This window comes from Patagioenas fasciata, chromosome 4, assembly GCF_037038585.1.
Source record: "Patagioenas fasciata isolate bPatFas1 chromosome 4, bPatFas1.hap1, whole genome shotgun sequence".
Lineage (NCBI taxonomy): Eukaryota > Metazoa > Chordata > Aves > Columbiformes > Columbidae > Patagioenas > Patagioenas fasciata.
Window position 1 is genome coordinate 10,992,488 of NC_092523.1, and position 24,023 is coordinate 11,016,510.

At 38.4% G+C, this 24,023-nt stretch overlaps 1 protein-coding gene across 8 annotated transcripts in view; it reads left to right on the forward strand.

The window, feature by feature from the left end:
- DOK7 (docking protein 7) overlaps positions 1-24,023 on the forward strand; it is a 66,692-nt gene that overhangs the window by 11,900 nt on the left and 30,769 nt on the right. For all 8 annotated transcript variants that reach the window (XM_071808525.1, XM_065836720.2, XM_065836721.2 and 5 more), the window contains 3 exons: positions 3,775-3,894; positions 11,063-11,170; positions 13,618-14,492. In XM_071808525.1, the coding sequence (XP_071664626.1) occupies positions 3,775-3,894; positions 11,063-11,170; positions 13,618-14,492 (1,103 nt within the window). The remainder of the gene's footprint in view (positions 1-3,774; positions 3,895-11,062; positions 11,171-13,617; positions 14,493-24,023) is intronic.

Below are 24,023 nucleotides of genomic sequence, written 5' to 3' on the forward strand. Positions count from 1 at the left end.
GATGTCAGGAAGATATTCTCCCTTTCTTGATAAAGCATTAATTAAAATGGTCTTTGAAGTTGTGGTTAGGCACATGCAAATGAAGAATCTGACTTCTGAGTGGCTGTCAACTGTTCCTGAAGGTCCAAAACTTTTTGAAAACTGGTGTTGTCATGACTTTCATCCTTTAAAAAGAATCAAAGTGTGAATTAGGTTTAAAATGTGGTCTTGAGGTCTGTAGATCCTTTTATAGCTCTGATCTTTTAATCTTTTTAAAATTTCCAACCTAAATGTATGCGTTCTTTTATCCTAGATTGTTTTTGTACCAACGTTGTCCTTTAGTGTAATGTTCTCTCTCTCTGATGCTTATCTCCTTAAATATTTATAGAGCATTTATTTATGCTCTCTGTCACTATTGCTAGGTTAAACAAACTCAGCTCTTTATCTTCTCTGTAGGATACAGGAGCTCATTGGTAGCTTTCCTGTGTAGCTGTCTTTTCAATGTGAATTAATCTTTTTTTTTTCTTGGTTACAGGTGACCAGAATTACAGACAAATGCTTTGGAAAGGGTTCTACTATATTGCTGAATATTATATTATTCTTAATACTACTTTTTATTTTTTTTCATAGGTAATATTTATGTTGATATCTGAGAGCCTTCAGTTGCCATGGAAAGGTCTTTTTTGCCTTTTGCATCTTCCCATGCGCAAGTGCATTCAAAGGGAAGAACAGTATATTCATTTTGGTACAAAATAGCCTGCACAGTTGGAAACTCTCTACATACTCAGTCTTGTTAAAGGAGCTGATGCTCTTAACTGAGTAGCTAGACAGGTCTGCAAGCATAAGAACATTTAAATATGTGTTTAGTCTAGGTATTTGTTTTAATACTGCCATTAGAAGAAAGTGCTTTTTATAAATAAGACCTAAATAAAAATATAACTCCACTTATTCTTAACAGAAAAGTAAAAGGAAAGACCATTTTTCTTCAGGTATCTGATTATTTTACCTTGTTCCTCTGAAATTCTTGAGGAAAATGACAAACACGTAGCGTTCAGGAAAAAAGACTTGATATGTTATTATAGAAGTTGTTTTAATTCCCAAACAAAAGCTCTCTCCATTAGCAGCTCATAGAAACATCACATAATATTATGCAGACTCTATTATTGTTACTTCCTTGTAGGTTAAACCATATCTCTGCTCCCATTCTTCATGTGAAGCTCCAAATGCAGTGAAACTGAAGTTTTAAATACCTCTGTAATAAATACCTTACTAAAAGGAATGGATGATCTTGTGGTTAGATTGCCTTTCCTCTCCGTACAAAAAACATGAAGCCTCAAACAGAAGCAAATTGACTTTTTAATATTTCTGTGGTGGAACTGAGGACTAAAAGTATCTGTGTCTGTTTTAGCTTTCTGGTCCTTGTTTCTCCACAACATTTTGTGTAAAGATAAAATAGTTATGTTTTTGAACTAGTTACTCGGTCCAGGCTTTGTTCAACTCTGAAGGCTTTGGTGCTCAATCCAGGTAGAGGGAAACCATCTGAGATAATGGTGAGATTTCATATGTTGAATCTAGGTGCATTTTCAAGATGGTTAGCACCAATTTATTCTGAAATAGCTGGTATCAATGTGATTGATGGGGGAAGAGTCACACCATCTAAGATTAGACAAACTCATTTCCTTGGACTCCCTTTATGCTGTGGGGGGAGGAGAAGGCAGCTCAAAGGAAGAGCTGAGTTTTAGATAATTCCTGAATACACACTTTGCAGCCAGGTTTTTCTAACATGGTGTTCTCTGACTCCTTGGCATCTCTTGAGGAGTGGAAATGGGACAAGACTGTGAGTCACCACCAGAAACTTTCATACCTGTCAGAGTGCTTGATTAATGTTGTTATCTCCTAAATGGTCCTTGCTATTGAAGTCAGGATGTGTATATGTGCTGTGGGGAAATGTGGGACAAACTTTAAGACAAACAAACAAAAACCCCCAAACATTAATAAACACCAATACCACAGAAGTCTGGAGTTAAGCAGACTTTATTCCACTTGATTAATACATTTCACGAGCTAGTGTGTGTTCATCTTTTCACTTGTTTAAACATAGCTTAGTGTTTTAATATTTGTCTGTCCTGAATCTCAATGAATATGTTTGAGACCTTGTACTCTAGAAATGACTGGCAAGGCAACCTCTAATTACAACTTTAACTTCTACCAGTGAGGGAATTTTAATTCGAGTTCAGTTTATAGCAGTTCACCAAATGAAACAAACTGTACCGGGAACAGGATTTCTGTTTCTTTATCTGGAGAAGTTTTGATCAGTAAGATCTGAAGAGGAACAAATGTTGTGGAGTGACAAATCAAGCTGTGAAATGCTGATAACAATGTTGTCTTGAATAGATTTAAGCAGTGCAGTCAGAGACTTAAATGTGACATAAATTGACAGTGACAAATGAATGTTGACCAGAATTTGCTTTTCCTAGAGTGGTCAGTTTACTGCTTGCTGGCTAGATTTAATATACTAAAATAGTTAATTTGGTTTGTGACCTACCCTTTGTTTGAATCCCGTAGTCCTTTGTCAAGCAGTCAAAAGTGGATCCATTGCATAAGTGAAATGTGAACATCCTGCTAGGTATGACAGGACATACATGTGAAAAGTGATGGGGATTCAGGCATTCTGAAGAAGACTATCTGTGCTGTTTTAAGTAAAACTGGCAAAAATATGTATGTAACTCAGAACTGGTTAGAGAAATGCAGAAGTTAAACCTGTGTCTAGATTAGGGGCCCAAGGTCCTAGGAAAATAATATGTAAAACCCTCCTGCAGGTCTTAGATTTGGTATTGTGGTTTTCTAATATGCATGGCTCTGGTGAACTGGCCACACTTTTTCAGGGCTTCTATACTAATTTCATTCCGTTCCACTTTATATCTGCTTATTGTATTTTCATTTTCTCCTGAACTGACTGGTTACTGGAGTGATCTTTTGCCTGGTGTTTTAAGATCATCAAAAAGGTCAAGTAGACTTTTTTTCCCTCTGAGGTCAGTAATATTTGGACTGACAAATCCCAAATAGAATGTTCTGTGGTGCACTTCTAGTCTTATGTGCTGTCCACATAGCCATATATCATGCAGCTCAGAACTTGTTTGTTTATTTAGTGATTCTCATTCTAATTTTGCTTGGGGCTATTCTTAATGAATGGAAAGCAAAATATCAGGATAGAGCAAAGGGTAAAGATCTGATGACAATCTGTGGAGTTGTGTTACGTTCTGTTAATAATAGACACATAAGACTTAGTCTAGGAAAATTTATGATATAATCTGGTGATATAACCAAAACATGATTCATTGGGATATAAAAAGCTGGTCTTGGTTAAAATTACATAAAAGTAGAATTAATTTGGTTCGTTTTAATGAAGACACTTTGAGTATCCCTGACACCTGCGTAGCTGAGATTTGATCTACAAAATTTTAGGGGTAAATAAGAGTAAAAGACCCAAACAACTGTTGAGCGTATGTCTTGTATTTTGGTATTGCTCTAATTGCCTGAATCTCAGAAAATTAGCATAAATTATTTGGTAGCTATTGAGTTTATTTGTATATTTGTGGTATAGTGTGTGTGTGTGTGTGTGTGCTGACCTGAATTTTTTCTTTTTATTTCTTTTCTCTGGAGAACATCTTGTTGATTTCTTTTCATGGCTTGCACTTAATGCTCTTGATTGCTATATTATAAGTATCTTCAGCTAAGTATATTTCTAATGTATCCAGGTGAAAAAACACGTACTTATGTTGTGCTTTCTTGCAGGGGCTGGCGTTTTTTTCCTTTCTTGTGCGGAAGGAGAGCAGATCAGCTTTCTGTTCGACTGTATCGTCCGTGGCATCTCCCCGACGAAGGGCCCTTTTGGTTTGCGTCCAGTTCTACCAGGTTAATATAGGAAGTATAGAGTAACCAAGTAAAGTCGGACCTCGCTATGTCTAGCACTCATTGCTGTGGTTGTAAGAACAGATTGCAGACACTAAGGGTGTAGAAAGTGCAAAGTGGTTTTCATTCTGAAATGTCACAGCACAGATTTATCAGTTGAATGTACCCAGTTTCCCCTGCTGCTCTGGCTCATTCATATTTCTGGTGATATTGCTAACTTTATCCTTCTCTTATTTAACAGTACTAAAATATGGTGATTTGAGTTGAAAGGAACCCTAACCATTACGTTTAGACTTTTCTTATTTCATGGTAAATGCTGCATGTGCTGTAATATTCAGAGAGGAAATTAGATGGCATCATAGCAAACCCTGCTGCCTTTTGACTTTAGCAGATGGAGAAATATAATATTGAGTTGGAACGACTGTGTCAAACAGGGCAAGAGTGTGGAAATGAGATTACCAATTCAGAGACATTTTTGTGCAGTGGGATATTGTGGGAATAGGCTGCAAGAACGGTGAAGGATGAGAAATACTTAGAGTCTCTACTGAAGTATTAGACAGTTAATATGTGTTTGACGGGGTTTTATTACTGTTATGAGATTAAGATAATTGCAGGAAGGAAATGTGATGGAAAAGATTAGATCTGGATGTGAAATTTGTGAAAATAAGTTATGAGAAGTTAGTTAAGGTAAATACCATAGATAGAAAACTCAGTTCATCTCTTCTTTCTCTTAGTTGTAACACTGAAGTAGAGAAAATAAGCAGAATAGTGGGCAATAAAATCTCATTCTTGTTATATAATGATCTGTTTGCATTCAACCAAGTGGAGCGTTTAAAAATAATGCAAACAAAAAGCCAACAACAGAAACCCAATAAACAGTGCCAATACTTAAAACTTTTCTATTGGATGCACATTTGTCTGCATGTCTAAACCTGTATTACATACATACAACTCCTAAATCATAGAAAAAAATAATTAGAAACATATTTTTGAGATTGCGTTTTCAGATGCCAGGTAATCATAAAATCATAGAGTCATAGAATGGTTTGGGTTGGAAAGGACCTTAAAGATCATCTGACCTCACTGAAGCGCATAAAGTGGCTGTGGAATATCCTGGGAATTATTGGGTGATTTTTGTAAGGGAAGAACTCTTTTCTGAGGTCTTTTTTTATTTGTCTTCTGTGCTTGATGGACTTGCTGCTAAAATGAGGTGAAGTTTCACCTTGGTTCCCTGGACAGGAGCAGTGTTCAGCAGGGAACTGCGCTCACGTTCTCGCAGGTTCCTCTGCAGCCATTTTTCCAAGCTACTTTGACCCCTCCAACTTGTATTTCCCTGTATCTTTACCCTTGCCTGTTCAAGTTGGTTGTCACCCGCTATGTGCACACCTCTTCAGAGAAAATTTTTATGTTCTACTTCATTTATTATCCCACGCAGAAGCTTCCACAGACCTGTTTGAGGCACGTGTACAATACTAATGATTCATCCATAAATTAATTTTCCTTATCAAGTGTGCTGTTACACAGAATGTACTGTATTGCTTGAAAAGGTCAAGTCTCTACCAGCTGCAAACTGTATCTGGCAAGAGCATTGAACTTCACCCAACCTTTTGAAAGGATTTGTTATTAATTAGCTTAATCATCTGCATACTTCAGGTAACTAGATCAAAACTTCCAGATTGGGGATTCTACCAGGAAACATCTAGTCAATGTTATTTGTATTTTCTGCAGTGCAGAATGCTACACAGCCTCAACTGTGCTTTATATATGTAAGGTTCTGCTTTTGTATAATTTAAAAGCTTTTATGGGAAGCAGCCTTCTCTCCACAGTTTGCTATTTGAATTTGGCTTCTTGCTGTTGCCCGTACCTTTCCAACTTAAACACAAAATATGCTTGAAAAACTCTTAGCTATTTTCAAGAAAGGAAAACACACAAAGGGCAGCCGTACACATAAAAGAATGGAATGTGTTGAAAAAATAATCCATCGACAGTGTTCTTGGACACCAATGTTCACAGAACAAATATAATCTAGAGACATTATGCAGTCAACATCTGCTTAGTTTGTCTTTGGAAAAAGGGTAATGAATGAAGACAGTTGCTTCAGTTCAACCATATGGGTAAATGGAGTGTTGAAATATTTAAGTTTTAGCATAAAATTAATATGGAATTATAGAGACTGGTTTAAAGAGGACTGGCAAATGACCAGTTTTCTCACTTGCTCCAGTGATTCTTTAAACAAATATAAAATGTCTGGTATCCAAAAGGAGTGCAGGGGATATTTGCTCAAGTACAATATTCACTTCTTCCTTTTAGGACTGTAGTTTTAAAAAACATACCTTACTTCCTTAAAAGCTTGGTGTTCTTATAATGTAGATTTATTATTATTGTATGTATTTTATAATGTTATCTATACAATGTATAATGAAAATGCTATGCAGTGGAACTCAAAACTTGACTAATCATTGTTGGTATCTAAATCTGGTCTAGTCTCTCATAGCTGACATGCTTTGAGCAGCAGGCTAGTCTAAAGAACTCCTGAGATCCCTTCCAACCTGGATTATTCTCTGAGTTTTTGGAAATGGGTGTCAAATGAATGTGAATGTTTTAATTATAAAAATAATTATAGTATGTGTATATCCAAAATAAAATGGAAAATGAAAAGAACATTAGATGTTTTACAGTGTACTACTGTGTGGTATTTATTTTGGGAGTCCGGTAATTCTGCGAAATTGTACCAAAATACCACTATTGGTAGCCCTGTTAACGGACTGGGGGGGTTTGATTTGTTAAATGGTGCTTGATTTGGTCTCAGATTTAAGACATATGGTATTGAATGGGAACGCAAAGGTAGTGTAGGTATCTGTACAAGTTTTTAGACGGTGTAGCACTTTAAACAAAGAACTCAGATGAGCAACAGGATGTCTTTGGATGGCTTGTTTTCCCCAGATACTTGTTGGAAGATAATTGCTGTGGTTTGCTACTTGCATAGTCTTTTTTTTTTTTTTTTTTCTTGAGAAGATGTTTAAAAAACAGACCAGAGCATTTGATGTTCTTGTCTTGACAGAAGTCCATGTATTGACAGTGTAATGATTCACTGGTTGCATGGTTTGTAATCTTTACTGGATTTGCATGCGTATTATTTGAGATATGTTTATTTACCAGGTGTGCATTTAGTTCCTCCTTTTCACTAGCAAGATTCATCTTGAATGCCAAACATGAACACAGCAAATGCCCACCAGCCCATCAGTGATATCTTTGAGCAGATCAGTGCTCTTTTCTGGCAAAGGCTATGGGACAGTCTAGTCCTGCAGGCTGGAAAGATCCCAAGTGTAACATTGATAGTCTTGATGCTCTCTTTTAATTTTGGAAGCTTTTTCAGGCAGCTTTGTGACTGACTGGAGAGTGTGCAGTGCTGCTCCTGAGGATCTATCTGATGCTCTTTCTTTTTGTTGAAGCCTGAGACACCTTTGGCCATTGCAAGACAGCTCTGTGGCTGCCTTCTGCAGTATCTGTACCAACTGGATCCTCCCCAAACTTTTAGGACATCTTTTCATTCCTCCAGACATCTTACAAGGTGTGGGGATGTTAGCATGAAGGTGAGGGTCCAGGCCTGATTTGCAAACGTGCCTACAGTTACAATGGAAGAAAGAAAGGAGAGATTTTCAGCCTAACATTGTTTAATGAAGTAATTAACGAATATTGCATTTTAAAGATGCCTATAATCAAGCACATCTTAGGCAGCTGCTGACTTGGCTTGATACATTTTTTTTTCCTGACAGGTGCTTACTGAACAACCCAGGAGCTTTGAATTACTGTGACACTTTATTCGTATGTTACCAAAGTATTCAAAATCTCCCACGATGAGCAGCTGAAGTGGCTTTACTGAATATCCACCAACATAATATAAAAGTAAAAACTCTATCAGAGGCAATTTTGGTCCAGCCCAATTTGATGTAATTCTTCTCCTTTGCCCCAAAGCAGGGTTTTAAGAAGATTTCAATGACTGCCTCACACAAGAGATTTTTCTTTATGACAAGGGATCATTTTTGATTAGAAAATGATAAAATACTTAATTGACTGAAGGACCTGAGTGAATCTAACTGCCTAGATTCCATGGGAGTAAATCGTGGTATAGGATAGATCTTAAGAGTTTGGGAAATGAAGGTACTAATTGCTCTTAGAGTTGTTGGAGATACTGTAGGATGTTGTGTGGGCAGAACCTGTCTGAACTTCCTTGGACAGCTGTCTCAGTACCGGTCACGCTGCTTCTGTCCTCTGAGTTAGTAGTATGACAAATCACTACACAGTTATTTAGAGGCTTTGGATTGTGTGTGCACAAGGTATAGGATGATGTCAACAAATACAACTTCACTGTTGAAAAAATCCTTGTTTTTATCATGTTTTTTAGGCCATATTCCTACACTGATATGACAGGAGGTCATAGATTATGTACTCCAGTAAGGACTGGTTTCTAAAAGGTGGATGCCAGTGACTTCAGTCCTTAGTCTGATCGTGTAGCAAAAGCTCCTGATTAATGCTTGGCAGTCTGTAACCAAAAATAGTGATATAAGAATCACCTGCTTCTGGGGAATAGTAATTTGTGTGTTTTCTGTAGAAGTCTTTCGTATTAGCAGAGAAGATTAAAGGCAAAACAAAGATTTCAGTAAGACTGGACAATTAGTTTTAGTATGTGCCTGAGACTTTATATATGTTTGGCAGGTTTTGAAGCTGTTTCTCTAGGTATTTCCTGGTACTCACTGAGAACCGTGTTTTCTAATCAATCTTCCGCAAAACTGGGCACTGAGAAGTCACAGCACACAACTAGGAACCTAATTTTATACACACCTTTTACACACAGGCAATCCTTAAGGGCAAGTTTAACCAAAGCATCGCCAGTCCTGTTGGACAAACAGTATGCCTGGAGATTTCATATTGTTGGGTGAAACCCACTGTGTTCTGTAACTGTGTAGCTGATACGGAATTTGGCTTCTAGAAGCAACTGAACATGTGAAATGCAAACTTATCGATTTGCTTCAACTTCCTTCTGCCTTCCTACCATGTATTTTAGTCCATTTTTGCAAGATCAGTTGTTTTATTTTTTTTTAATTATTTTTAACACATTCTTCCTTCTGTAAGAGGGATATCAGTTACTAAAAAACTAATAGCCATGTATGTGCCCTAGTAACATGCTGAAAATCTGTATTTATCAAGTAATCGTATTCTGAGGAAAGTGGCAGGATCTTTCCTACTGATAGTTCTTTGCTGTGGGAAGTGTTAGTGCCTGTTGCATTTTGATTTGACTCATTTGCTGACCTGTTATGCCCACTTTATATTCAAAGTTCTTATAGTACTTCTTTGAACTCTTTTGGACATAAGGGCATTTAACTAGATACAGCAGAGAAACCAGAGCAGAGGAGATTCAAAAATAGATTCAAACAGCAGCCTGTAACACTGCGTGCCACTGAGCAGATCCTTGCATAGACCTGTCTGGGTTGCGCCATAGGTGCTGGTGGCCAAATCGTACATTTTTCTTTGGCAGAGGTCCATTCGGAAGCATCGGGGATTTCGTTTGAGTAAGCGGTTACTCAGGTTTGGACAAGTCAATGCTTAATATGAGTTGTATTGCAGGGGAAATAGGAATGGAGACCTAAGAAAATAATCCGTATCGGTCTTCTTTTCTGTTCTTAAAGTCAATTTTGGAAGGTGTCAGACTCTGACATGAAGCACTGTTTGAGCTGGTAGGCACACAGGTCACAGACCCTGTTTGTCACAGGCATAGTTGCCTTGTCCCTGTGAGAACATCTTTCATTTCCAAGATACTCTGTTACAGAAGGGCTGTGAGTGTGTCTGACTTGTTCTGCTAATCTTACCCAGGTTGCAGACTGCTAAAGATGGAACCCACCTCTATGTGGGAAAGTAAGTTCAGCACTGTCACTTCTGTTCATGTGATGCACTCGGACCTATTCATAGCAGGTCAGAAAGTGAATGCAGTCAGGGAGGTGTGGCAGCTTTTTTCTCAGGTAATTAATAATGTAGGGACTCTTATGGAACTTCAGCTCACCTGGCAACGTTCTTTCCCCTCATTGTGAGTTTGCTTTGACTGCTGAGTTGACAACATCAAACCCAAGTCTTTTAAAACTGAAAGACCTGGCATGAAAATGAAACTTTTCTTTCATCATTTCAGCAGTGTTCTATCTTATTAACTCGACCACAGCTATGTGTAGCCCTTTGCATCCATTTTTCCCCCTCTCATTAAATGATTCAGTGATTAAATGTTTTTGTGGTGTGCTCCTACTACCCAGTTGATCTGATATACAAGAGCAGTGGTTGTGAGGAAGCTAATCAGTTCTGTCTGCCATTAATTCCTTTCCCTGTGTAATTAGTTGGAGCGACTGAAACTTCTGATCATGAACAAGTTAGCAGATAATATCCTTTGCAACTGCTGAATGTGGCACACTTGTCAGTGCTGTTCGAGGAAACCTGTACGATTTCTCTTGGGATAATGGTTATGATTAGTTCCAACATCTGGTTTTATTGTTGTGCCCAACTGGAAACAAAATGGTTTAGAGGAAACCAGCCTGTTTCACTGATTAAAGTTCTTTCACGTTCCATATAACTTTTGGTCTCTCAATTGGAATAGAAGGAGCCTTCTTCAGTGGAGTTATTTCATCTGGAAAGGCAAATTCACTAAAATGTACGTGGAAAATCCCTGACAGTACATTTTAGGAGTGATTTTTACCATTCTAGCTTGTCTTGTAATAAACATAGAATAATAGAATCACTTAGGTTGGAAAAGACCTTTAAGATCATTGGGTTCAGCTGTTAACATGAAGACAGCTACCAGGTTGCTTGTTTCACCTCTGACTTAATGACCTTCTGAACACCGAACTTGAAACCCTTGTCTTTATAAACAGATGATCTATATTGGAAGGGATCAGATAATTTAATTACGAAGAGTCTGAGTTTATGATGTAGGTTTGTAAATTTTTAGGATGAAAAATTTGGTCTTTCTCAATGATGAAACTCCCAATGAGCATTTTTCTTCTTCTGTAGTAGAAAAATAAACATAATACCAGAGTATCTAACATTAAAATGTGGTGGGTTTTTTCCTTCTCTTTATATATTTTCCACACTTTTTATTTTTTATTTATTTATTTTCTATTTCTTTTTAAAGATCCAAGTACAAATCCAGCCTATTCAGAAGAAAGATTGGCTCATGAAGCTTTGCAATTAGAAAAGCGCTTGAGCTTGCTGTCCCATACAAGTCGCCAGGGCAGTGGAGGTAAGAAAAATGTTTAATTAAACAAAGATAAATGGTGTTCATTCCTTCCCAGGCATAAGAAATGAACATATGTATATAATTATAAAATGATGAGCTTAAAAGAAAAATAAGAAAGAAATGGTTGAGATATTTGATTTGGTTCCTGCTGCTAGTGGGACTTGTTCTTTAACAGCATTGGCCAAAGTCCCCTGATGTTGATTGAAGTTTTTCAGCTAAGCAGAGTGAGTTTTGGAATAAACACTATTAGCACAGGAAAATCCTTTAGTGTGCTGAATCCTAATGAATTTGTGCATTTGCAACTTCTGAAGAACTGTCTGCGTTAAGTTTGATATCTGCTGAAGTACCTGACTCCAGCCTATGAGATGAACTGACTTGTATAGTTCACACATCAGGCTCACAGCAGATTTTTGTAGTAAAACCTAGGACTCCTGTGCTTTTAGTTCAAGTGTTGTTATTCTTGCTTTGTGGCGATATCTGGGCATGTGCCTTCTGGAGTTGTTTCTATATCAAAGTAGAATTGGTGTCTACCACTGGATTTCTAAGAAGACCTATGCCCTCAGCTGACATTTGAATTGTTTAATAACAGAAGTTAGATCCTGAAAAATCTGCTTTGCTCTTTACTCTAAAGCCTACAAGCCTAAAAATGGTCCTGTGAGAATCCTCAAGAACTTATTATATGCTGCTTTGCATATCCATGGCTACTTTAGTCTTGATGCTGCTGAGTAAGGTGGTTTTTGACTAAATGTGGATCAAGTTCATACACTTTCTGTGCTTGGGATTACTCAAATTTATGACCTTAGTATCCTAAGAATGTTGTAATCCTCAGAGAATGAGGAATCCTAGAGTATGAATTTCATTTTCTGTTTTTTGAGTTTTGCATAGGAAAATTAATATTTGTGTTTATTGGAAATATTATAGTGATAAAACTGTCCCTGTAGATTTGGTGGGAGGACACTTGCCTGCATCTGGAGATGTAGGTTCTGTCACTGCCTTGGGGAACATGTAGCTCTACATAGAGAATTTTCTTCAGGACTGTGGGAGGGTTTCAATTCCAGAGTCCTAAAGTGCCTGAAATATTTGTCTAAGAGAGGTGATTAAAAAAAAAAAATCAACAATCTTATTTTAAAAATAAAAATAGATGTTTTTGTAAGCAAAATAACTTTTATTTAACAAGTGTATTTCTTCTTCTGGGCATGTTGCTGAGAACTACGTTAATATTTTTGTAATCTATGCCTTCCATCTAGACAGCTGTATAATTTAATCTCAGGAGTCACAAGCCAATGTCATGTAATAGACACTGGGGGAAAAGAAAGGATTTGATTTCATGGGATAAACGTTACTATTTTGTGATAATCTATATAAAGAATTACTCCATGAAGAGCAGCAGAATTGTTCTAATTTTTTCCCTCAACACCTGAGAACAGAAAGAGCTGATTAACACCAGAAGCTCAGGTCACAATTTGCAGTGGACCCTTCCTCTTTCTACCCCAGCTGGTAACTTGTTGTCCAAGGTTTAAAAGTAAGACAATTAGTTAAAATTAATATCTACAAAATGATCCTGCTTTCAGCTTTTGTTTGCACATGAGTTTTATTAAGAAGGAAGTTGTGTGTGCTGCTACAAGAAAGATTTTGTTTGTGTTTCTGTGATGATTGTGTCTTATCCTTATGCCCTTTCATGCCAGTGTTTAATTTTTTTTCCACCTTTTGTATTGGATAGAAAAAAATTACCTGCAAAAATGTCCTTCTTGCAAGTTTCAGTGGAGAAAAAAAACCCTTGCAATATGTGCATAAATGAATGATGGAGGATCCTTTTGTATATAGATATGTAAACATTTTTCTAATGGTAGAATTCTAATTTTTGTTTATTACAATGATGTATGGTTGCATTTTCGTATGGATATTATGAAGAAATACAATGTAGGAGAACTCATAGGAGAGAACAGGACAGTCTTAAGTTTGATTTTTATTTTTGCAGTTTCTTTAACATTCACTTTGTCATTCAGACAAGATTTAAATAGAGAAAAAAAATCTTTGAGTTACAGTAACAAGGTTTTCTTCAGAGCATCCTCAGGTATTTTGAGCACGGGACTTTGTGACTGTTCCTTGTGCTATAAGATAGGAGTGCCTGAAATAAAACTGATTAACTGTACAGAAGTAAAATTTGGCTGAAAAGGGGAGAATTTGGTGCATAAACTCAAAAAACTCAGCCCCGAATGCATTATGTTCCACGGTGCGGTAGGGTTATGGCAAGGTAACATACTATTTGCATTTTATTTTTCCCATGGGAATAACAGGAATTATTGCAGGAATTCTGGCGTTCTGACAGAAGTTCCCCCTATAAAAAGCAGATAGAATCTCAGGGTCCCTTCTGTTAGTACATACTTGCCATACTTCAGTCTGTTAATTGTGTTTGAAACACAAGTTGATGTGTTTTCTCCTTTTTCTAGGAGACGATAGAAGTCTGTCAAGCTCATCGTCAGATACCAGCCACTCGGATGTTAGCGTTGGGAGCAGATTGACAATTTGGCCCGATCAGTCTTCAGCCAGCACTTCTCAAGAGAGTCACGGACTGGCAGCTGCCAAGGGCATTCATCTTGGGGAAGAAAAGTCCCTTCCAGAAGGGGCACGTGGCATCACTAAGCTGCCTCCAAAGCCCCTCCGATCCAGACAGCTCCAGGAAATAGGTCGTCAGAGTTCTTCTGACAGTGGAATAGCTACTGGTAGTCACTCTTCCTACTCTGGAAGCTTCTCTTCCTATGCTGGGAGCTTGGATATTTGCCATGGGGATGAGTTTGGATCCTTGCTAAGCTTACCACTGAACTTTCCTTCGGATCAGAATTTATGTACTTGTCCTCACAGTGAGCCCCAGAGAGGTGCGGGATCAGAGTATCAGGTTCCCAGCTCTCTCAGACATATTTACGACATACCCAGGAGTTTGTTACAGGCAGCTTCTAAAGATGTGCAACCGAAGAGCACGGATTCCACACTACCCAAGGACCAGGGCCCGTCACCTCAAGGTACTAGTGACCCAAAACTGCTACGACCACATTTGGAAGCACGGAGGGTACCTGGGCACAGCCAGGACAGAGAGAGGCCTTCATCCTTACTCACAGAAAGCAGCAAGGACTCAAGTGATGAGACATATGTGGATTTTGTCTCGAGGTGGTCAGACACAAAACCACAAGGAGAGGTGTCACACTCCAAAAGTAGTGAGTTGTCACCACCTAGTGGGGCCTCAGCTGAGCCCTATGAGACATGTAGCCCCCACCTTGGGATGACAAGAGCTCTTTTTTCGGCTTGTCCAATCTGTGGTGGACTAAAGGTAAATACCTAACACTGAGCAGATGCTAACAAGCCTTATGAAATAGAGCATGATTAATTTAAAACGACTTAAGTTGCAAGCCATAAGTACTCTTGTTTCCTTTATAATTTGAACAGGTAATAGCTTTTGTGTTGTTTATGCTCAAGTTGAAAGGATTAGCACATGATTTCCTCATTCTGTGCCTGATCAAGAAAACACTGAACAGAATAGGCCATCAATTGTTACTTTTAAATTGGCCAGTTTTGATTTTGGGTGTGTATGTGTGGCTTACAGTGACAAAGATGGAAGCTTTACAGGCATATGAGAGGGCTGAATGTGTCATATAATAGTAATTTAGGACGAAGAATTTTGATTTGTCTTACTGATGGTATTTCAAAAGAAGAAAGGAGGCCAAATGCCATGTGCTGCTCTTTAGGTGACCACAGTACGTATTTTTTATTTTATTGATATTTCTCTTTTCTTTGTAATTGTAGTTTGAGCATGTCTTGCACTAGAAGCCACATTAGTGAAGCTTCTCACTGGGCAAAGAGAAGATAGTCAAGTTAGAATGGCAATCCACAGCAGATCAACTAATCCAGTATTACATCTAGAATTGGCCTGTGACAGGTATTGTAGAGGAGGTGTACAGAAGCTCATTAATGGTGTACTACCAGGGCAGTATATTTGCAGGAAAAAAAAATTGATTACCAGTCACATAAAGACTTAAAACCAGAAGCATGGAGATTCATATGCCTTTCTAAACACATTTGCCAGTATGTGTTACTATGACTGCTAAATTCTTGGCTTTTTTAATGCCAGTAAGCTATAACATTAATTGTACCTTGCACGGAGAATATATTTCTGTTTTTACCTACTCTGGAGAAGATGTTTTGATGAATGTGTTTGTTAAACTTGTAGAAAATAAAGCCATTTGTGTTGGTGAGCTGTTGAAAGGCTGGAAGGTTAGAGAGTGTGTTCAAATTAGGGAATGTGTGAAGTAGGGATTCAGCAAGAAAGACTTTTGTTTGAGGAACTGGGTATCACCATTGAAGTGTGTATGTTTTAATTGAGCATGTGGGATTCCACAAATCACTGCTGTGAAAAAGTCTTGAGTGTATAGTAAGTTAGGAAAGAAAAATTAGAATATTATAAACTTGAGGGATTTTTTTTTTTTCTCATGTGATATTTCATGGATTTGCATCACTGGCTGCCTTTATGTGTCTGAAAAATAGAAAACTATGTCTGCCTGAGGTGCTTGTATAGCCTCTGTAAGAATACCTTGTGCATTACTTTGTCATGTAGGAGAGACACTGGTGTGAGAAACTTCTTAAAGCTGTATTTACGCTCATCAATAGGATCAGTGTTCTTCCTTTCTAGGCAAGAACTGGTGAAGGTACCATTAGCTCACGTGGTCTGTCACGGAGGCACCACAAAGTCAGTTTTAGGTGGACAACAAGTTCCAAACCAGACTTTAATCTGGCCGAAAAAGTGCAGCCAATAAACCAACCAGAATCAGGGTGAGCACTCCGACAACATAAAATACAGGTTTGGATATCAGTTGAGGAGATTATTGGGGTACAGCAAAATAAGAATAATGAGGATCCACAGCGTGCATGCACACACTCACAAGAAAAAAAACTAGAGGCCCCTAGCTCCAGGGTACCCACAAGAAATAATCGCTTGCCTGGGTTAGGCAAGGGCTCATTCAAGGATATATCCAGTAAATAACCACTCGCCCAAACGAGGAGGTGAGGTGCTCATCAATCTCGGGAAGTCTCCTCAGATGGTGTCCCAGTCTAAGGAGAGGGCTCCAGCTCACAGACTCGCTGCTCTGAGAAAACCACTCCAAAAGGGGCCTTAGGTGGGAACCCTGTTTTTATAGTCTGGTCAGATCTGGCTGTGGGCATTACAACATGGTCCAGAAGCTTTGCAGCTACTCTGGGCACCTCCTCTGCTAACGACCCTGCCAATTAACCGAGGGTCCCACCACTCCTGTCCCTCCAGCTGGTGGAGGTGAAGTCACCCTGCCCTGGGGTAGGGGAGGATGTGACTATCAGCACCTTGGTACCACCCTAGGTGTGTACGTGGGGACAGGCACAGTGGGGAACAAAAGGTGCTAAAAGAGCCAGCAACTGCCCCATTGAAGGCTCCAGATCTCAGGGGAATGTGCAACTGCCACATAGTCTAAATGTTTCTGGGTCATCTGATTTGTCAGTTTAGACATTAATTTTTCAAAATTTACCCTGAGCATCTGTGGCAGACAGGAAGCTGAAATTGAGAATTCCATTGCATATCTTCAAAGGCATTACAGGCTAAATTATGTCACTTCTTCTTTAACTGCCTGTTGACCCCAACAACATATACAACCACATATTTATTGTGAAGGGCTGTCAGGTTTCATAGCATTTCTAGTTGCCCTAATAATACCAGTTGGCAAGAATATCAGGAATTGTCAATATTTAAACAAATTTAGTGAGAGAAACAATGGTTCAGCCCTCTTACCAACTCTGGTTTTAGCGTGAGATAGGCATATCTGCTTATCTTTTTTATTCTACTCCTTTTTAAGCAATTGGGGAAGAAGTCTCATTAAATGGAATGATTCATGAGTTTGTTTTTAATTTTGAAAGAAAAAATAACCTCTTGACATATTGTCCCGAATTGTCAAGATGAGTTATTTTGGCAGTATTTAATGGACACAGTCTTTGGCTTTTGTCATGATGAATTCAGTGGAAGCACAAATCCATATGCTGTAAATAAAAAAAATCATTCGTATTCCCTGTGCTCTGAACAGACTATGTTTAAGATGCAGTTAGGGCCAGGAGGAGTTGATTTATGGATTAATGAAGATACCAGGTTTTCACATTTGTTTGGATTCATGTTCAAAAGGCTTTAGTGTGCCAGTGTTTGGAGTTCCTTTGCAATTTCAAGTTAAACTGTTAATTAAATTGTGTTGATGGTTTTTAAATGCCTACTATTTAAAGTGAGTGACCTGAATAGAGGAAAGTCTATGATGGTAAAAAAATATATAAGGCTTTGGGGTTTTTTCTGCGCTGTACATAAACTTCGATAAATCAAGATTAGTTTTGAGCATGTTGCCTGTGTGTGTTGGAGTTCAGCATGTGAAGAGTTGGGGACAGGTTGCAGGATGAAGACCTGCATGTTTGGGAGGCCTGGTGGTGTTTGTGATGGGGATGGACTTGGTTAAGAACCATCCGCTCCACTAATGACCAGGATGATGACGAACATAGGGAGAACGTAGCTTGGGAACGTGGCAATGTTCAAGCAGAAAATAGGGCAAGGAAGCCTTTCTGTTTCACTCTGGATGAAGAACAGAACCAGCATGATGAAAGTCACTAAATATTGCTTCTATTATTTCTATATTGTATTTCATATTAGATGCTGGGGATGAATAAGGAAGCATGCTGGGTGTCTTGCTTTCTGTTGTTTGTTACTGTAGTGTGCTCAAGATGTCCTTTACAAACTTCACAAGGTGTGCCTTTGCTATGTAATTTTTGCTTAGGTGATTTCAGTGCTATAGATGATTGCAGAGATAAATTCTTTGTGTATTTTAAGTTTATTTTAAACTCAGAATGTTGGATTGTTATGGGTTTTCTGAGAAAGCTGTAGAGACTTGTTATTGGACTTTACATATTACAACTACTTAGCTAACACTAATTTGACAAATAGAATTTCACTGTATATGTGTTGCTCTGTAACTTCATTTGATGCTATAGTTTGAGAAATGATGTCAACCTTTTTTATAGGGTGTCCTTTTTTTTTTTCTTCTTTTTTTTTACACCACCATTGTTTGTAAATTTTCTTAGAAGTCTGAACAATAAAAGTATTTTCCAACTGTTTTTGTCCTTTTCCATCTGACATGTACTTGTTTTAGTTTTGCTTTGCTTTTTGTCCCCTGACCTTCACCTTCTTGCAAGTTGAATTAATATGGAATGATTATGGCTGTCTATTCACACTACTTAGTTATCCTCAAATCACTGTTGACAGCTTGAAATGTGCCCATTAGTAGGAATGACATTTCTGTATTTCTAGCTCACCTTGAACTCATATTTATGTCAGTGGGAGTTCTTATGGATGTAGAAATATTGGCTTGATTTCTGCTTTGGTAGTTAACTAGCCATGATAGGGGAGAAGAGAAAGTGTCAGTTTGTGTGTGGCTGTTATCATCAATCCTGTTTTGGTGTTCAGCCACCTGCTTTAGCTGATAGTTTAAAAATACCAAAACCTCCGTGGAGCCAAAGGTCCCAAATTGGGAGCCCTTCTACCAAAATCCTCAGTGAGGTATTTATACAGTTCCTGCTACCACAGTAACTATGTGCCTCAAACTTTGAATCCCCCAGCATATCTGTAAGAAGCAGAAATATGGGAATGCTGTGGTCAGGATGCACAAACGAGTTTAAGGGTTTTGCCAGGTGGCAGGATCCACCGCTCTGAGCAGCCAAGAACCCTTCCCTACACACTGTAGGGACATCTTGTACCTGCCTTGGGGGGAGGTGGATCTCAGTTTAAGTGGGGAGTTGCTTTGATTAGCTGATAAGAAATTTACCTGTTTTGGTCTGTTCTGTAGAAACTGCTTTATTTTGCATTGTAACTTTAAGAGAAGGCATGTGTCTGTCTGCGCTGTGATCCCTGAGCAGGCACTTTACTCGGTATATTTGATCATGCAGCATCATGTCCCCACAGGGCTTGTTAATCACATGCAACCTTAGATCTAGATCTAAGAGATCTAGAGATGCTATGAATATCTGTGTTTCCATTGCGTGTTGTAGACCGGGGGAGACAAGCCTAGAGAGAAGCAAGGCCAATGTGTCCTCAGCCAGAGAAGGGGCTTGAACTCTACAGAACGTCTTGCATGGAGGTCTGTTTTGTGGTCTTGCCTGAACTGATTTAACCAGGGTCATGAGCAGCCTGTAGCTGGGTTGGGAATACAGCCTTAGTCTTCCAAATCCTGTACAAATCACTTAACCCTGGATTTAGCTGGTGTGTCCCATTTCATTGTAGGTGCTGCTTTTGAAAGTGGTAAAGAGAAAGCCTGTAAGGTGTGAATTTATGCATTGAGACCTGAGAAATAGTGGCTGTAGATTATGTTGCCACATCCATGTAGCTGAAAATGTTGTGGTGGTTTTTTTTTGGTGTTTTTTTTTTTTTTTTTTTTTTTGCTTTTAATCTGGTACTTTTCTGGTGTAGCATTAAAATAGATACTAAAGAAAACACAACATATTGTTAAATACAAATTTAATGTAGCTATTTTTATTCTGTTGGAGCCATTACCTCTTTCCCCGTGAGACTGAACACCTTATGTGTTTATCTTGTAATGTGTTTATTTCCCTGTGAAAGTATATGAACATGATTATTAGCAATTATACACCTTTTATGTGTCTCTTTTTTTCACATTATTGGTGTGTGATGTAACATTTTATACTTCTCCCACCTCCAGAAAAGCTATAGGTTGTCTAATTTCTCAGTTGAGAAGGATGCATTTGTCATCTCCTACAGCATTGTTTCTATTTCTGCTCTAATCTCAGAGCTCTGGGCAGATGAGTAACACACACACTATCAAAACTGTAACAGGAACAGTTTACCCCTCAAAGGAATCTTGAAGCCAGTCATCAGCATTATTGACCTGAGTGACTGTGTGTTTGTGAGGCTCTTGTATGCTTTGATGACCACTGATTCTGGGTATTGCTGGCCTTTGGCATGAATTGGAAAACTTGCATTTGTGCTCTCTTCTTTTAAGATTTAATTCCAATTGTGTGGTGTGTTTGTATGTTTTGTTTGTTTGTTTGTTTGGTTTTTAACTTTTTAAAATTTAAGTCCTGACTGTGATACATTAAGCTGCAGTGAGGTGCATCTTCCATAACGTGTATCGCCATTAAATGAGGTGACTGCACAGGATACTGATTTGGCAATCTGGAGTTTTACTTACATTACAGTTTTTTGTAAAAGGCTCTGAAATGTTTACGGTAAGGTAGTCTTATTTGGGGGGCTTTTCACAGATTCAAAAACAACCACTAGTTTTGCCTCAGAATCTTTCAGAAATAAAAGAAATCCATGACTGTTCATGATAATGAAATGCAGTAGTTTCTGGAGCTGGATGTGCTGACAAAAGCACACACCACTGTGCAAACCAAAGATGTGTTCTCCAGTTGAAACTGACAGAATAAAAGGGCATTAGTGGCTATAGTGTCAGGCTTAGAGCTTGATTTGTTTTGTTTCCCTTTTTGTAGTTTTGGCCAGGGCTCCAAGTCTGTCAGTGTTAACTCCTGTCCTCTTCCTAAGGTGCTGTTGGATCTGCTTACGCACTGTGGTGAGATGTTGCTTATCAGCACTTCACAGGGGAAGGAAGGTTTTATTTTAAAAATTATTTTAATTATTTTCTTCTCGTTTCACTACTGTTATTTTGCACAGTATTATAATGCTTCTTGGTAATAGGTTTTACTCCTAAATAATCAAGGAAAGATCTATCTTACTTTGCTGTTGCTGATGAGGGCTCATAGAAGTGACCCAGCTCTCCCAAAGCTTTGCTTGGAGGAGGTCACTTCATGGGTATGACTTTGGATTTGAGACACCACAGTAAAATACAGGACAACCCAGCCTCCCCGCAACTGTGCAGATCTGACTTGCTTTAGGCACTGTGGGAGGCTGCCTTACCTCTTATCTAAAAAACAATGCTGAAGATACTCTCTGTCTATTGTGAAAGAAGCCCCACAGTCTTCGTTCTAGGACTAAAGGTTCCAATGTGAATTCAGAATAAGAACTGAGCTCTCAGCACTTCTTGGGATGGCATAGGCTATGGTCTGTAATGGGAAAAGAAGTGCCTGTCATAGAAGCACTGGTAAGTGAAATAAATTAATAATGTAAAGAGAAGAGAGCAGTTTCCTACATGAGGGAATACAGACAATGTAGCTCAGCAGAATTAATTCTTCTGTACTAACTGGAAATGTTGCTGGATTGCTTTTCTGTCAGAGAACCAGTGAGAATACTGATAAACCATGATATTGGCATTTTTGACCCATCAGAATGAACAAATTGGAAAATCTATTTCCTCCCCTATATAAAATCAAGCTGGATAATAGCACTTTTATTATTACGACAACTGATGGCTACTTCTTCCTCTGTTGGGAGCAATAGCTTTTCTGAAGAGAGAGAAAGAAATGTTTAGAATGAGGAGGAGTCTGGCAACAAAAGCTGTAAAAAAAATAACCCTCATTGGAATGTAGCGTTTGTGGTGGTCTTGATTTTGATCCAGTTGTAGAGAGGCTCATCCGATCGCTTGGAATGTGGCCCAAATGGGAAAATGGAAGGTTTTTTTCATGTCTTTTTTCTAAATAGAAATAATTTCTTTCTGTAAAAAAATCTACAGAATCCTATAAAGTGTTAGCAGATGCTTACTGCCTTAATTTTCCAAAAGAGAGAAAGTAGAACTCAGCCGCAGAGGAAGAAACCTCAAAAAGAGATTAGGAAAGCATGGATTACATTGAGCTGAACGCAAAGGGAAGCAAACAACATAAGTGGCAGCCCTCGATTAAGATTCCTAGGTTTGATTCCTATGTGATTAATCTCCTGCAAGATTATAAACAAAGTTACATTAAAAAAAGCTCAACTCCTTGACTCGCATTTCTGCAAAATGCTTGTAATGTCTACCAACATATTTTTAAGATCATAGATTAAAGAAGGCTACACAGACAATACTCTGTTTTGATTAGCAGTCAGTGGTATTAAAGTTATTGTGTGGCTCAGAAGGAACTGGTGAGTGTCAGTAGGATAGCAATCATTTGGATGGGGTGTCTGGGGGTTGACAGCAGCTCTTTGTGAGTAGATGAGAGGACTGAAAACAGATGCTCAGTAGGGATGTGACCTTTCCTACCAACCGTTTTCGACAGAGCCACTTAAAACTGGCAGTAGGCAAATTAGAAGGATGAAATATGTTCCAACAAAATGACACAAACTGTGCTTAAATTTGTCCACAACCCATGACAAGGCACATGAGTGGGATTAGTTTTGGTAACTCAAGATGTTCAACATACTTACTAGCTCAAGGTATCTGCAGAAATACTGTCCATCTGGCTGATAATATCTCATATGGACTTGTAATCAGATCAGGTCCCTGCGATATCCGTCATGTAGAGGTTGTGATGTAGGCAATTTCTTCTGCTTCTAATATAACTGTGCAACCCTATAACAAATTGTATTTCTTGTTTCATAAAGAGTAAATAAGGTTTTCTAATGTTGGCTTAGTAAAGTTTAATAATATGGTAACAGCATCTTCTTATGGGTAGTGGGATTTCGGCATTTGTTAGCAAGAAAATGGCCAAAGAGAAAATTGTTTATTGCTTGCTCCACAAAATAATACACTGAGATTAATTTGAGTAATAAATCACTGAAAAATGTTGATATGTTCAGAACAAAATGGATAGTTCTTATAGGCAGGAGGGTTAGAAAATGTGGGTAAGTCACTCGGGTATAGAAAAACTTGCCAAACAGTTTTCAGGATTGACTGTTTTAAAGTTACCTTGTGATTTTATGTATTGCTTTATTGTGCACAGTTATGAATCCTTCTGCTGAAATGTCTAGAGAAATGTCTGCTGAAATGTCTAGCTTGTCTAAAGAAGAAAAGAAAGGCAATTCTGCAGAAACCCACTCCGCAGAGGCTGGAAGAGTGGGGGTAATTGTTCTGGACCTCAGAAAACACAGATGAAATTCATGCTAAGCTTTGGTGGTTTTGCCCTGCCTGGCCTGGTGCATCTTACAAACCCCCATGCTGTGTGGCAAAGCTCCTTGTCTTCATGCAGACTTCTGGCAGGAATTTGTGATGGCAAAGTGCAGAAGACAGTGTTTTGGACAATGTCTCACTTTGAATCAGAGGGGCATCCCAGGGTGTGCAAGGGAGGTAAGAAGTTTGAGATTTGGACTGACCAAGGAGTTTCATCTTGTGGTTTTATTATTGCGCCTCTGACCAGCTTACCTCAGTCTACCTAGTTGTGTTGTATCTGGATGAAGTTTACTTCCCAAGGCTATTGTCAGGATCAGTGTGATGGTGTTTCTACAGTACTTTGGATATGGACAATTCTATCCAAGCGCTAAAGATTCTATTAAATATGATGTTTTCCAGGCTGCAGTGAGAGAGACAAAAAGTTGTTTGCCTTTCAAGTGAACTGTGCACAGAAAAGGAACTCATTAATAAGAGATACTAAAGAAGAAAATCAACCTACCAGGATGGAGCAGCTGCTCTACAATTATTATTAATTTTTTTTTAAATGCTAGGAAGTCTATCACTAATTTTTATAAGTTCAACAAATACTTCAAAGACATGTTGTGTTTAAAGAAAGATCACATTAGGCCTGAATACATAATTTCAACAGAATTTTTTTCTGCGTGAAATGGAGCTTGAAGAATGGTGTCTTTCAAGAACTGTAGAACTACTGGAAAGAAGTTACTAATGCAGGAACCTTTATACTCAGTGGATTCAGAAAGTCTACAACTAAGGACATGACAGTTGAAAAGCAGTTCTAAACATTGGACTAGCAAGAGGGT